Source organism: Suillus subalutaceus (genome assembly GCF_016647625.1).
Source record: "Suillus subalutaceus strain FC151 chromosome Unknown DFJ58scaffold_3, whole genome shotgun sequence".
Lineage (NCBI taxonomy): Eukaryota > Fungi > Basidiomycota > Agaricomycetes > Boletales > Suillaceae > Suillus > Suillus subalutaceus.
In genome coordinates this window covers 870,742-885,827 of record NW_024540252.1, presented here as the reverse complement: position 1 = coordinate 885,827, position 15,086 = coordinate 870,742, and the positions used below count along the sequence as shown (strand labels likewise).

Here is a 15,086-nt window from a genome sequence, read left to right as displayed (position 1 = left end):
GGATGTTTTTGACGAGGTGAGCGGACATAAACTGCCAGGTTCCCTGAGTAACAGCAAAGTCAGTGCAATATGAGTTTGAGCGTGAATTGAACATACCGTACGGGTCGTCTGTCGAGGACCCTGGATAATGAGTAGCTTTGCTAGGTCCCAATCGATAAGGAACCCCTTCCCTCGGTAAATGACGATATTCCCGACGCTGAGATCTCGGTGTAATATTTTTGCGTTTTCAAATGCATCGTGATGGGCTGGATAGTAGGGACATCAGATAAATATGCGAGGCTTCAGGTTTAAAAATACATACCAATCAATGCGTCACGAACAGACTGAACAAGTTGACGAGAGCTCTCGAAGTCAGTCAACTTCTACCCACGATATCGAGAACCAGGCGGTGAAGAGTGTGAGGAGTGACAGCTTGGTTAGGACACGCCCATTCGGCGTTCCTAAACTTGACGGTCTGGGTGTTTTGCTGGGGGACAGGGTGGATTACATCGTGAAATGCGATGCATGTCGCGACGTTGCGAACTTTGTTTGACTTTAATAGTTTGTAAGTTTCGCCTTCCGGGGGGAACAATCCTTGATCGACACGCGCCAGAGTCCTGAACATCACAACCGTCTTGTTGAAGATGTCAAACGCAGGGCACGTGCGAGGTCCAACGGCCACAAGCGGATAAACCGTTGCAACAGGTTGAGGAATAATGAGGGTCAACAGCCAGAGTTTTCGACAGCTGGATCCCGAGGGACCGCAACTTTGAACATGCGTATGTAGGGGCAAGTTTAATACGCTGTCCTTGCAAGGGTAGCTTCTTCGTCGCTAGCTACCGTCACGGAAGTATCGACACCAACGCAGTGCAGGCGATGCTCGTGCGAAACGATAAAAGAAATCGGCCAAGTGAGGTTCGTGCTGGTAATCAAAGGCTGTTCGTGACGATAGCCCCCTCCCTATCCATCTGATAAGACGAGCACGATTAGCAATGATGAGGACGGAGAATAAATGGGTACAATATTGAGCACCTGAGCTGAGCGGCAGCATAGCTCGTTATTTGACTCGAGTGTATCGAATGCCTTATCAGTCTGAGAACGATAGGCTTATCGACTCCAGGATTTTTGCTTGAATGCGTCGAGAGCATCATTCCACTTGAATTCGATGTGCACTTCGGCTTTGGTAATATCACAGCCGTCAGATGTTCCATCGGCGTATACGCATACGTCCGGCATGACATTGAACGTAAATGATGAGCAGTTCTTCGTATCTGCATTTTTTGAAGTGTTCACAAATGATAATTGAGGGGCGAAGTCTTGCATGCCTGTTAATCTGTACTTAAGACTGTCAATAATCACATATTGATAGGTGCAAGGTGACTCACGAATGGTTGATAAACGTCCTGCTCTCTTTGAATTGATCGCAAATTGAACACATCGGATTCTGAGGCCGAAGCGAAGCGCGAAGTGAAGTCCGAGATGTCATTATCTCCAGGGTTTGGTAGGAACTTGTCGATGAAGTCCTTTACCAGCATCGGGCCAACATATAATCTTGCATCTCCTTTCCCATGGAGTTAAGCGTATCGACTCGACATCGTGACAGGGTCGTGAAGGGTAGCAACGTGGAACTTTCCCGTTTGATGGGAGTGTCAGTGATAGATAGTGATGAGGCAAGCGCAGCAGGCTGTTCTAGTATTGGTGCTGCAGCAGGGCTGATGATCCCTGTAGAGCTATCAGGGTGGACTACAGTAGCAACAGTCCCATCAGAGCTGCCTCCGTCGCGACCAAGGATCATGATATTGAATAATGTATGTATGTATGTATGTACTGGTATATGGGTATAGTAACGGCAAAAAACCGGACCGCTTTTACAAGTGCGCGCCTACAGATATGGTATAGTAACAGGAAAAAGGGTTGCAGTAACGACAAGACGAGGTTTATATAGAGAATGGAAATGAAACTCAGTCCGGATTTTTCCGGAGCATGTATGACGTGGGGCACTCACTAAAGCTGCTACCCGGCGGCAGCGTATGTCTAAGGATGACGTCCCCTCCACGTGCGCGCACCAATTGAGCCCCTTTCATGCACCACTCCGGTGTACATATGCAGTTCCGCATAATGTTGTCTAGTGCCTTTGGCGTGTCTCCAACAACACAGTTTACATCCCGTCTCGTCTGCGGCGATAGTAGAGCGTCTGTAGATGATATAGGTGACAAGTAAAATCTTAAGTTTAAACAACTCACCTGTTCTGGCACATTCTCAACAGCGTCGCGGCATGTTTTTTGGCTGGACCAGCAGCGGCGAGGGCTGGGAGACTCCTTGCGCTGTTTTACGCCCACCTCTGGACGCAAATAATCTGTGAAAAGGGCGTTAATGGTTGGTTAAGCGGGGGAATAGACACTTACAGTGATCGACGACCACTTCGACGTCACCAGCGTGTTTCTTGACTGGACGCTCTTGGTAGTTGTCAGATTTCTTTTGCGTTTGTTCTTGAGACGCTGGGGTACCGACGCTGCGGTTGTTTTTGTAGAGCTGTATCTCATCCTGTGTCATGTCATGTGCTGATTCACGAAAAATGAGCCTACTTTGTCCAGCACTTTGTAAGCACGCAGGAGAGTAAAGAGAATATCCATGTCTGAAATACCCTGCTTGGTGCTCGGGTTTGCCATGAGAGTGGCATCTGCTTTCAAAAGATCGAGTAGTGGACGGGCCACCTGTATGATGAAAGGGATGAGATATCTAACTCTGCGCAAAATCAGGGTCGCCTACCTTTGTGCTTGACATACTCTCCAATCTTATCAGCGACGTCTGAAGAAAGTCCTTTCTCTTCTGTCATTTCTTTCTTCACTTCTAGCCAAGGAAGCTGTTCTCGATTAGAACCAATATCAGGAATGCATCTCTACCGGATGGTAAGTGGCATTAGGGGTGTGCATTTGCTTGACCTAATCATTCTTCGGGTCAGCTCCCAAACATTCTAATATTTCCACATCGATGCGAGAAGGTAGCTCGAACTTGATCACTATGTAATGTATTGAGAGTGGAGTCAAGGGGGAAGATGTATTGAGAGTGCAGAACGTGAATGTTAAATCGTATTGTATATGATAAAAAGCAAGATAACAAAATGAAATGCCTTATGTATGTATTGAAAATCTTGGAGTCAGTGCCCGCTTCTCCTGGCATGGAGATGTCACTGCCTTACGCGTAGTGGTTTTGTTGTATAATTCAGTCCTATTGATGGTGCGTGAGTTACGACAACAATTATCAGATCGAGGGGACGCAACACACCTGACTCAGAGACACAGCAACAATATGCTGTGGTGAGAAGTTCCACCGCGCAAAATGCGACACCACCCACTCCGGCATGACAATTGTGAGATGTTCAGTGAGTGCTGACGAGAATAAACGAGCCGGGAAGTGAGGATTAGTGGCAGAAAGGATCGAGGTGAGAATGCAATGGAAGGTGATACCGCACGGCTGAAGCATACTCCTCGCTCGGTCTCGAATATATATTTGATGGTCCCTGGTGTCGGTTGCACATTCCTAAGGCCGTCAGGGTAATAAAGAATCAGGCTGTTGCCAACATGAGTGGAGTCGCGAGTGTAGACAAATCCCTCGTGAAGCGTGCGAGCATGCAAGACTGCCCACCGAACTTGAATGAGATGGCGAAGGTCTTCTGGAATGTTTTCTTTTGTAGTCGGGGGGCAGCGGGCGATTTTCAGATACATCGCTGGGATTAGCGTTGATCGACGGAGACACAAATTTGTCGAATAGCAACTTGACCTCTCTAAATATAGGAGGACAAGAAGGTCGGTTCAGCCAGCATTTGAGCTTTGCAGCTTTGATGTATGACCGGAGGAGAGTTGATTCTTGCTGTCCTGCATACCCCATAGCATAAGATGTCTATCATTGACAAAGAAATTGAAATGTTACCAAAAATATGATTGCTAGGCAATCGCTGCAGTTGTCCGATGAGCCGCTCATACGGAAAACACCACCAGGACCGTACGGGTCCGAAGAGTTGCAGATAGTCCCAAACGTGCAACGCCATATGGCCATTGGTTCGATGGCGTGCATGGGGGAGTATTACCTGTAAATTCCCTATCCAATCGATCATATATGTACTGGTATGCGTCTGCGCGATCCTTCGTCATGGATCGCAGACATGCGATACGAATGGCAGAAACAAGGGCCATCGTGTGATCAAGGATGGCACGACGACTGGCTGCAATATCTGAGTTGCGATGTGCCGACCCCTCGCCCCATAAACTGACTAGTGCTATGGGTAAGTATACGGTCGTTAATGTGCGCCATTCGTCGGCCTTCACGGTCCCAGCTTTGGTTTCCCCAAAGTTATAGGGGACTGATCTTAAAAATGAGGGCGTATCTGACGTCTTAATGACATCAGAAATACGTTGCATAACTTCTGGTGTAGCAATACGTGATTTGACGACTCGGGAGAGAAAGGTCGTGTTCGACGCTACAAATGGGTCACTTAATCAAGAGAGAACGAAGACAGCAGTATTAAAATGCCTACCCAACCAAGGAGCGATCTAACCCAGTGAACTTTGTAAACTTTTTGCCGGGGTGCATGACCTCTGGCCCGATGCCCAAGCCTATACATACGAACCGAAGGCATGCTACCTTTTTCGACAAAAGCTTTCTCTCTAAGTCAATAAGGTGATCCTCGACAGAGCTGAAGGTCAGCTCCCTCCAGGTCTGTGACCGCTTCTGTAAGAAGGCTATAGATTGACTTGATAACGTTGATGTCCTTCTCGTTAAACTCTGGAGGTTTGTTAAGATCGACGTCAACGAAAGGATATTCGAAAGCAGGGATAACGTCGAACTTGCGATTGGCGGAGTCAACTGTGAGGCCTAGAAATTCACGGAAATGAGCTTGTGCGAGACCCTCAAGGAGACAATGCATAGTATCCACAACAATTTGACGGGAGGGATCCCAGTATGATAACCTCCAGAGTGTTGACCATCGCACACCGTGCGACGCAAACAATTTGTTGCGTTCAAGTGAAGTTCCGGCGTTCTTCCAGAGCTCAGCATAGCGACGCACTTCGTTCTTGTCCCTGAGAACCCAATCTTCAGATTGGATATCTGTTCTACCGCAAGTTGACCTGTGCCAGCAATGGCAGGCAGTGCAATAAAAGTGGCTTGTCGGACCCGCCAGCTGAGCAGCCTTTCTCGCCGCTGGGAGGTCACATACAAGAAACGCTATAAGACTGCGCATAACCCGACCAGTAGCATGGAGAGCTGTGCGAGAATAGCGTATCCCGCGCTCCCAACTTTCCACCATGTCGTCAACCACAGGATCGAGAAAATGATTCAGCTCATCGCCCGAAGGTTCTGAAGGTCCAGGAATGATGCCAGCTAAGTACATGTTCTCAGGTTTATATCGCATCTCGAGGGGGAGATTCAAACATGCACAAGAGATGATGCCGGTAGAAGTCGAAGCATTTCGCTGGAGATTGCCTTCAATGTTGAAAAAATCAATGTTGAGGGTGAACGCGTATCGACCCTCGACGCCTCTGTCGACAATAGGGATTGCCCGGAAGGACCCTTGAAATCACGAAAGAAGTTGGCATCCCACACATCCTTGATAATATGCGGTGGGCTCCCAATGGACGCCAGCAAATCATCGCAAGGCTTATCCATCAACGCTTCGAGGTCGGGACGAGAGAGCAATCCAGCAAGGTAGTCGTGGAAGTGGTGATAAAGGAAGATTTTAATTGGCACTAATTGGCCATCATGAGAGAGCTGCAACAGCGGTTCATCGCAAGGACCATTCTCTGGTATCGGGCTGTTGAAGCACTTCGCGGGATACCGGACATGACCTGAGTTGAGGCCGGTGGTCGGTTTATAAGTACAGTTGCATGCCGGACAGACTGCGTAGGTTGTAGTCTGGCCATCGAGACTGAAGCGCGAAAGGGTGGTTTCCATAGAGCGCGGAATTTGAGAGAGTATATTTTGACGGCGAGACTCAGAATGAGGGGTCTGAGCATCCATAGCAAGGCTCAAAACGAGGGCAAGGACTCCCATGAGGAACTCCCCGTGTCTGCGACCGATGCCAAAAATGACGACGGAGACGGCCCCTAGAAAGAGGGATACCTGAGCTATCTCGTCGCAGAGATCAACTGGCAAGTCGAAATGGTGTGCTTCACGTATCTCAGTCGAAGGGCACAAGAGGGATGAACAAAACTCACAGGAATCAAATTCGAACGGCTCAGATGTCAGAGGGAGCTCATCTTCCTTGTCGCAAAGGAGCCCGTACATGTCATCACACGACGACTCCAGCTGGGTTTTGCGGGAAACGATAAACGAGACCTTGTGCTTGACTTTTCTGAGGGCCGTCGCGATCACGGCCAGTTCTTCTCGGATAGTTTGAATAACAACACGAGAAGTCGCAGATAAAATTCGACTGCGAGCCTTGACTATCCGTGACTCCACGATATTCAAGGCTAATTGAGATTTTGAACGGCGCCGCTGCTCAACAGCCTGAAGGGCTCGAGCAATGTGTCTGTGGGAACCACTAAGTTAGAAAAATAAGGCGAGGCGGGGTATCCTACTCACTGCATGTCATCTACCGTGGTTTGTACCGTTCAGAGAATGGTAGATCTGTCCCTTGTCTTGCTGAACTTCCGAACGCGAATTCCAGAGTTTGCTGTGACTGTCTGGGTTGGTATCATTGTCGGTAAGCGTGATGGCAAATAGCTCGGCGGCGAGAATGTCGACCTGCGAAGCGTTTGACTCTAGCTGCTGGCGAGCGAGATGAAGCACGGATGTTTCACGTTCGGACGACGAATCCGAGTTGGCAGCTTGCAATAAATGCACAGTTTTCATGGCGATGGGCACTCCTTTGCCGCCAGGATTCCTGGGCACGCCGTCCCCTCCAATGTCGCAGCATCGCGCACACTTGCAAAGAAACATGCGAGTAGGCATCTAGTTGTTGATCTGATCTTTGAGAGATAAAGTCAAGGTAGAGAAGAATAAACTCACTATAAAAGCGTCAAGTAGCACGTCTGGATCCCCTGTTGTTAAGGGCGATGCCAAATTACAAGGAGGCTTCTGTACGATATAAGGTGCCGAATCTACAGTATAAGTGTAAATTAATATTTCTGAGAACGCAGATGCATTGGGAAAGTCTTACATTTGAACGGACGAGGCCCCATGTTGTTATTACAACGAACCATCTAAGATACAGGGTGTAATTTAGAATTTCTGAGAATAACAGACGTACTTGGCACTTACATTCGAACGGACGGACGACTTGTATTTCATTCATTATCAGTACGAGCCTGACTTTTGTGCTAATTGTTGCTCATGATCATCATACATACTGACTACAGTGCGAGTATGACTACAGTACAGGACTACAGGACTACAGCTAGTATAGGACAATCGAAATCGGAAAAGAAGGCAGTCAGCAACCGAGACGCGTCTAAATACTGAATGACTTTGTAATGAAACTCCGCCTAAATTTGGCGCTCAGCGCCCGGCGTTGTCAGCGCTCAGCGCCCCGATGGGTCATATTATTATGTACATGTAGTATAGTGAATTATATTATGATTTTGGTGCGACCTGCACATCCACACCTAATTCAACATCACCCGCAGCAAAGCTACGCATGATGTTGACAAGATCCTCGGCAGTAGTAGCTGAGTAACCTCGCAAAGTAAAACGCTTGACTTTAGGAAGAGCTTGAATCCATGCCGCAGATAGCGCCTATGATCGCAATTAGTATTGAAAATGCTGCAACAACAACACACACACCAAGGTATCACCTGCAGCACCGGAGACTAAACCATCCGAGTAGTCAATCACTAAGTGTTTGATGCTGACCATAGAATGAGCGCCCGATAAATACATCATTGCTCTACTGCTGGGATGACTTTTAGGCAAGGAAAGGACAAGATATCCGATGCTGTCGCAATAGCCAATACATTGTAAAATGGAGGCGATGTAGTCGGGCGATGCATCATGTGCTTGTAAGGAAATATGAAGGCAGGCGAAGATTTGTCGCGTACGATGACTCCGAAGGACTGGGAGGAGATGTGACAGGGGTCCATCTAGCATAGACAGAGAAAGACTCAAACGAGTGGTGATTCGATTGGCCCTCCAAGGACTACCAGGTCGCGGGATGACACTGAGGTTAGTGATAGCAGGGTGACGGGCCAGAAAACGAACGAGCGTGGATGGCGCACAGTCCGCATCTGACTCGGAGTTCGACAAGGGTTGGAATCGCAAGATGGCGCAGGAGTTTATCCCAATGCGCAGAACTGAGCTTGACGGAACTCAGTCGAAGCTTTTCCAAACTGCGGGAAAGGCGGATGGTTTGAATTGTGAAAGGAAGGACGTTTGGGGAAAAGAATGCCCGCGAACATGTTTCAAAGGCTTTCAGGTTGTTCGCACCTACACACGGCTGAATTCGGTTAAGGCCGGTGACGGACGATGAGACTGTCCCGTCGCAAAAACCCATGCACGTCAGCTCTTCGACGCCGGAGGCACGGATGCTTTCTAGTAATGCAACAATTTGTGGGAGAACCGGGGATGTGAGAATGTCAAAATTCCAAAGAAGTGTGATATATCGTATCGATTTGTGGGGGACGGATTCGAGGAAGTGGGAAAATGCGGATAGCTGTGAGGATCGCAAACCAGAATCCAGCCAACTCAACACCATACGCGGCGGACGAAAAGTATCCGTTCGCCTCCAAGTAGCCAGAACGTCAAAATTCTGCGGGTCTACACGAATGTGGAATAAATCCTTCGGGGAGGTTGGGAAGTTTCTGTTGAGGAAGAAGAGCGGAGCAGCGATTTCTCTCAACAGAGAAGAAACTTGTGTTACAGTGCGCAGATCTTGCACTCCTAGAAGGGCGACGGTAGCGATGAGGATTTCCACGGGTAGGGACCAAATGAACGTCTTGGTCTTGCACGGTTTATGAGATGTTACACGTTGGAGGGCAAAGGGATCTAGTTGAGCCTCCGCTTTACGCTGTAAGAAAATGTCAGACTACAGTCTAAAATCAGCAAAGACAATTATGCGTAGGAGTCATTCCATACCGCTTCCCTGAACAAGCGATTCATTGTAGGGCTGATTAAATCAGTGTTGTGGCGAATTATCTTTGGCTATAGCTTCATTAACGCTGATACCGATTTTTGAAAATAAACTTTACCGTAGCATCGGAATATAGCGTAGCAACTTGACATATGTCGCCCGTGGAATAAGATTCGAGAAGACGTCGCTTTCGAGGGGTGACCAGGTCACCGAGGTCGAATTTACGCTTCAAAGAAGGTCCCTTGCTTTCAAGTGCTAGAGAGTCGATGTCCTGTGGAGTAAGGAGTTAACTCGAGCTTGATTTACATACGAAAGACATCACCTTCGAAGGTCCTAGACTGCTGGGGAAGTCTATCTTTGACACGAAGTCCTGCGACTGCATCGAAAGACGTAAGTCACGAGAAATAGAGGTCAAATGTATGAGGCGCACATCACGCAAGACACTTTTGGGGCTGGAGAGGTAACTTGCCGAGTTTCCCATCGCAAAGGTGGGAGAAATGTATATGCAATTCGATGACCTTGGCAACGTCACTTGCTTTAAGTCGGGCGAAGCTATTGTGTCGGGGATAGGGGACTTATTATTTGTTTGGTATACCTCGAGGATAAGCGGCACTCACGGAAGCGAGTATGTGTAGCGAGTATGTGTAGCTGGAGACAAGATACCAAATGCAGCCTTGGATGAAGTTGAGAGGATTTAAAGACTACAGTTGCAGGTTAGCTGAATCGCAATTCACTCATGCCGTGCCAATCACCTCGCAAGGCGACTGCTGCCCGTAACGTACGCTACAATCCGTACGTTCGGCCCTACACTTCAAGCAATGAAAGTATCCCACCCATCATCACGCCTCTGACGAGAACCCTTGCCTTGTATTTCGACCAGGAGGTCCCGCGCGATGCTGTTGTAAGTACAGATGTCAAAACTGCGGTCAGCAATGACTGAACTAAACATTCGAGTGGATGGGATCCGCTATGTTGGTCGACGAACCCCATGCACTCGAACTCAATGGGACAACGGAAAATCCCCAATACGTTTCAATTCAGAACATTAATATTGATCTTGCAGAAAATGAGGTTAGTAAGACTGTTACGTAGCCCAGCTCAAACTGACCTTAAGGTTTTCAAAGAATAGAAACGCATTATTGGCGGCGAACCATAAGGGGCGCATGTCTCCAAATAAAAGAAAACTTGTTCGCAACCTAGAGAAAGTGGTAAACAAGTGTATTGATCGTAATTGCGAAGGGAACCCTACTACTGACATTTTACGCGAGAGGATCTATGCAGCGATTGAGGGAGCAATATTAGGCGTAGAGGTGGATGAGATTATGCGCAGGCATGTTCCAAAAGCCGAGAACATCAGAACAAGCGACAAGACACACGTAAGATAGTCACCTGGTTTCGCAGTAATCTACTGATGAAATTCATTAGAAGCTCCCAACCAATAACGACAATTTAATCTCACCCGCAGCACAATACATCTTTAACGGGATGAGACGTCTGTTTTCCCTTGGGAAAATCCTCAGCGCACAATCAGAACCACGCGGACCATCTTCATCCGGAACAGTTCCAGACCCATTGGAAATAATCCGTAGGTCGGATGCATCATTGTGTTCGGCTGCTGGAATGCCAGGACAGTATCATGCGCCAACTGCGTAAGAGTGTTGAACTACGAATCGAATGCATACTCGAATGTACATACTGTATACCATGCCAACCATGCCAACTGCAAAATCGTATTAGTACCAAAAATCAGAGATAATAACCACTTACACAACAACTATCAAGCCTCCCGTGTTCACAGTTGGTCTGCCCACATGGTTTTGCTGCCATAATAGGCTCCCTAATGACCCGCAGTTAAGTAGCCGTCACTGGACAATTTATAACCAATCAGCAGTTCGTATGTACAATGTCCGGGCTACTCTGGGCTACGCTATCGTACAAATAACACCCCATTTATCAAAGTAAGGATTTACTGGTGGGCAACGATAATATCCATCCTCTGGAACTTCTTCTTTGATACTGTGAATGATGAGCGTTGGTCAATCAACCAAGAAGCATCATAGAACGCTCTTGGTAGGCCTTCGATTGCTGTTCGAGAAGACTTTGATTTAGCGTTACGAAGACGCTTTGCAGGCTTGCTTCCGCGAGGAGTGAAGACTGCGGCACCCGTCAAACGCTGTTGGTCAATGATCTGCATCTCGTGAGTGAAATCAGCTCTCCATGGCATACTCTTCCGCCGAAAGACCTGAACGTCTCCATCTTCGTGCTCACTCTCGTCAGAGCTCATGCCATCTTTGCCAAGATTCTCCACAATACCCCGAAGATACTCCCACACTGCCTGATCATGCTTTCCCGTCGCAATCCTATCACTCAGCAGCGTCGCCGTGACTTTTTTTCGAGTCTCAAACTTCTAGTGGATAGCTCAATATGCTTCCATACTCTGAAAAAAAGTAACTCACCGTCGCCCTGCGAGTGAGGACCCTAGCGACCCGTAGTCGCTCATTTGTTTGATCCACGAGTCGATCTCCCACTTGTTGCGCGGTCTCACGAGTACCGTCGCTGAGGCTGAGAGGTTGAGCCCTTCTCCAACACTTGCGGCATTGACCGAATTTCAGTGTAATATCATCTCTGATAGATTGAGAAGATCGTATAGCCCATCCGTTTGCTAGTTGCATAGTTGCATACTGGGAACAAAGTAAATCAATGACATGTTGGTTCCACATGGAGTTGTGCGTGGTCGACATATCCCATTGCATTGCAAGTGGGTCAGGACCAGGGCCCGTTTCATGTGCGAAAGACAATATAGCTTCATGTGACGCTGACACATGAAGCATAAATTCTTCGTCTTTTGTGGCGTGGAATGCATTTTTGAACAACTCTCGGACATTTGCCTGATGTTTGCGTGAGCAGAGGTATTTGCTTTAAGTCATGACGAACCTTATTGTCTCGGCGCTGGGTATCCGTGAAATTTTCAACAGGGGGTTTAGGGCGTTTGCGTCTTGGGCAAGGTCCCCGGGAAGACGTTGTTTGAGGAGTCTGAAGAACCTTCGCAAGCGCCTCAGCAAGCATGCCTATGGTCGCATTGGTGATTGGGACGTCTCCTAGGAGTGAAGTCAGGGTGGGTCTACTGTCCGTCTGAGGTTCCTCGTCCGCGTCAGATTCGGAGCTGGAACCGGGAATCTATGATGCACGGTGTCAGCAAACAATGTGCATGTGAGTCATCGGCTTACTGGTGAAAACCCAACAATATTGGTACATGTTGCCACAGGTTTTTTGCCAACAAGATGCCGCCAGGCAGGTGCGAACGCAGGTGACAAAGCGCTGGCATGTCGAATTTGATTCTGTGAAATGGTAAGAACTCTGGAACACCAGTGATTCAATACGTACATCCAACGAATTAATTTTGGAACTATACTTGGCGTCCAAGCGGGTTAATTCAGATTCATTGTCGGCCAAAAGCCTATCTCTTGCCAAACGCATTTCGTGTTCAAATCGAGATTGTTTCTCGGCCAAGAAGCGTTCTATTTCAGCGCGGGCCTCTGTTTGGGCCTTTTGACGATCAAGTACCATATTGTTCTGTCAATGCAAGTCAGAATGTTTATATGACGGCAAAAGCATCCTACCTGAAGCTCTGCAACTTCTTTACGATGGTTCTCGTCCAAGGAGGCGAGGGCATTAGCACTGTCACGCTGAAGAAATTGATTCTGTTGTTGATGCTGTGCAATGGCTGACTGCATCTGTGATTCGCGGACGTTCGAAGTGACCTGAAGCGAGCTAAGTATGGGCGCAAGGGATGTGAGATTACATTTACCTGCGCGTGGCGCTTTCGAAGTAAAAGATCATGGTTGCTAAAATTTAGCTCGCGCACATCTTCACGCAACTTGGATGACCGATCGACTTCTTTGAGAAAGACCTTGTTGGGCTAAACATTTGTTAGCTATTTTATGGAGGCAAATTTGATGATCCCTACTGGCTGCTCGTCGTCATCTCTCGCCCTACGAGCAGACTGCCAAGGATTATCTAACTCCATTGCAGACTCCTCGTTAGAGGAAAGAGCCGGTTGCTGGTGGGTATGTGTGCGTTATTGCTGAGGGACGACAGTCATCGTGATCTATGCCAGCCAACATAGCATTTGCAGGCGGGTACGTATGTGTTGCGGCCGAACAAAGGTCGTGGAGGGGGTGCGACTCCACAACTTCAGGAACCGGATCGTCTGAAGAGAACAGGGACATCAGACGGGACATCTTGACAGGTTATTTTGCAATCAGCAACTTTTATCTTATCGGAAAGATGACTCACTCTTTGTGTAACCGAATGCGAATACGTCGACGATCTGGATCCTCAGACTTTAATCACATTCAAGCCGAATAAAACCCTGGTATCATGATAACATGCTTTATCAACGGCATTCTGACCGCTTCTGGCACAAAAGTATTGACTACGGCTTCCCAACTCCTTCTGGAATAAGGCAAGTATTATTATTTACGAGAATTGTTTTGTCGTGCCTTCGCAGGAAGTGTTTTTCAGTTGCATCTGAATTATGTCTCCTACTGGCCAACACCCATGATAGTCAGCCAATTCCGGAAATTGGGTCAGAGCCTAGAAAATAAGTTAATATCAAGCTGCTATAGTAACTGTACAAATACCTCTTTGTGAACCTCATGCAACGCAGCGGGGGTTTGAAGTTTCTTGCTCGTGTCAACGTCACAATACTTCTTGATTGACCGGTGAACGCACTCCTAATTTCAAGTGAGGACGAAGGAAAATATAAACCACTACAGTCTCACCTTGAGAGACTTGAAGCGGTTAACATCCCAGTTGAGCGCCTTCTCCAAGTTGTACCCACCACGACCAGGACGCCCCGCCTCACCCTCCGGTTTGAGGATTTTGGAGTCCTTGGAACTTAGAGAGGATAAGGAGGAATATATCGACACCTTCTCAGACTCGCCGTTCTCTGTCGCGAAAGATACTGATTTAACAACTTTGGGTGTAGGCGCGCGAGAAGGGACGGGTAACGTTCCACGAGATGTGGTCATGAAGATGCGGGAAGGAGTAAAGGTGCTTCCCCTGAGTGGAAGAGTAGAGAATGCCATCTCTTCCTGTTGGGAAATCAAGACGTGCGATAACGTAGCACAAAACATCTCCGTGTGATATGTCAATAACGGAAGGGCCTGGGGAGGACCTTCAGATTCATAAAAAGGAATGACGGGAGAGGAGAATTGAAGCATGACTGACTTGGAACTGACCAGAGCCGCAAGAAGATATTTGATGTAAAATAATGGATGACGGCAATGGCAATTTGGGTCTAGATCGGAAACCCAGGGTTGCCAAGTGGATGGCGTTTGTTGTGATATCCCTATATTAACCACAAGGTCTTAACGTTTACATCTAGCAATGCTTTTCCTTTCGAACGATTGCAAAGAATATCGCCTTGAAGGGCGCCTCGTTGGACACAAGAACGCAATTAATTGCCTAGCAGTCTCTCACAATGGAAATACGTTAGCAAGCGGGGGTACGTTGAATATTCAGATTGACATTCTACATACTCACCCAAGTACCAGGCTCAGACGGCATGAGGATCTGGGACCTCAAACGACGAGTACAGCTCCCAACTCCACGTCAAACACCAGCCATCCAAAATCCGGCCGATCCGGTGACTTGCGCGTGCTGGATAACACGCCAAGAAGCAACGCGCGAAACACTATGCTATGGCACAGGACTGGGCTTTATATGCATTTGGCAACAGCAAGGACAAGGCTTAGAAGACTTCAATGCAAAAGTGTCAAGGCGAATTGGAACGGGTAAAGAGATCATGTGTCTCACCTATGACCATACTGGGGACGACACTCGTATTGCAAGTGGAACACGCGACAAACGAGTTCAAGTATGGACATACGACTTCAAAGGACCATTGGTACCAGTCTTCAGCATTGAGCTCTCCACCACCATTCCGCGTAGTGTCAACTTCAATCGAACAGCAAGTAGAAACTTGCTTGTATTCGGAATGTATGACGGCGAGATGTAGGTGCACGTCCATACATTATCAGTA

General features: G+C 47.8%; 6 protein-coding genes across 6 annotated transcripts; 1 reads left to right on the top strand and 5 right to left on the bottom strand.

The window, feature by feature from the left end:
• Positions 1–96: 96 nt before the first annotated feature.
• On the bottom strand, positions 97–604 carry DFJ58DRAFT_836240 (uncharacterized protein; the record flags this gene model as incomplete). The annotated part of the gene is made up of 3 exons (XM_041392288.1): positions 97–245; positions 302–323; positions 371–604. Coding segments are annotated over 3 exons (405 nt in total), but the record flags the coding sequence as incomplete, so codon positions are not given.
• Positions 605–1,086: 482 nt separating this feature from the next.
• Positions 1,087–1,774, bottom strand: DFJ58DRAFT_721484 (uncharacterized protein; the record flags this gene model as incomplete). The annotated part of the gene is made up of 3 exons (XM_041384813.1): positions 1,087–1,317; positions 1,365–1,540; positions 1,609–1,774. 3 exons carry the CDS (start codon positions 1,772–1,774, stop codon positions 1,087–1,089), a joined length of 573 nt encoding a protein of 190 aa, XP_041250725.1.
• Positions 1,775–2,137: 363 nt separating this feature from the next.
• DFJ58DRAFT_721483 (uncharacterized protein) lies at positions 2,138–2,763 on the bottom strand (the record flags this gene model as incomplete). Its single annotated transcript, XM_041384812.1, has 5 exons — positions 2,138–2,173; positions 2,223–2,335; positions 2,385–2,523; positions 2,565–2,693; positions 2,749–2,763. 5 exons carry the CDS (start codon positions 2,761–2,763, stop codon positions 2,138–2,140), a joined length of 432 nt encoding a protein of 143 aa, XP_041250724.1.
• Positions 2,764–7,548: 4,785 nt separating this feature from the next.
• Positions 7,549–9,521, bottom strand: DFJ58DRAFT_721481 (uncharacterized protein; the record flags this gene model as incomplete). Its single annotated transcript, XM_041384811.1, has 7 exons — positions 7,549–7,710; positions 7,759–8,131; positions 8,190–8,995; positions 9,046–9,111; positions 9,159–9,311; positions 9,363–9,416; positions 9,471–9,521. 7 exons carry the CDS (start codon positions 9,519–9,521, stop codon positions 7,549–7,551), a joined length of 1,665 nt encoding a protein of 554 aa, XP_041250723.1.
• A 255-nt stretch (positions 9,522–9,776) lies between these two features.
• Positions 9,777–10,693, top strand: DFJ58DRAFT_721480 (uncharacterized protein; the record flags this gene model as incomplete). The annotated part of the gene is made up of 4 exons (XM_041384810.1): positions 9,777–9,941; positions 9,995–10,111; positions 10,165–10,416; positions 10,466–10,693. The coding sequence occupies 4 exons, from the start codon at positions 9,777–9,779 to the stop codon at positions 10,691–10,693; spliced, it is 762 nt and encodes a 253-aa protein (XP_041250722.1).
• A 313-nt stretch (positions 10,694–11,006) lies between these two features.
• Positions 11,007–14,265, bottom strand: DFJ58DRAFT_721479 (uncharacterized protein; the record flags this gene model as incomplete). The annotated part of the gene is made up of 10 exons (XM_041384809.1): positions 11,007–11,447; positions 11,497–11,928; positions 11,975–12,217; positions 12,268–12,378; positions 12,425–12,613; positions 12,661–12,801; positions 12,849–12,959; positions 13,008–13,100; positions 13,684–13,776; positions 13,825–14,265. 10 exons carry the CDS (start codon positions 14,263–14,265, stop codon positions 11,007–11,009), a joined length of 2,295 nt encoding a protein of 764 aa, XP_041250721.1.
• Between the last annotated feature and the right edge of the window lie 821 nt (positions 14,266–15,086).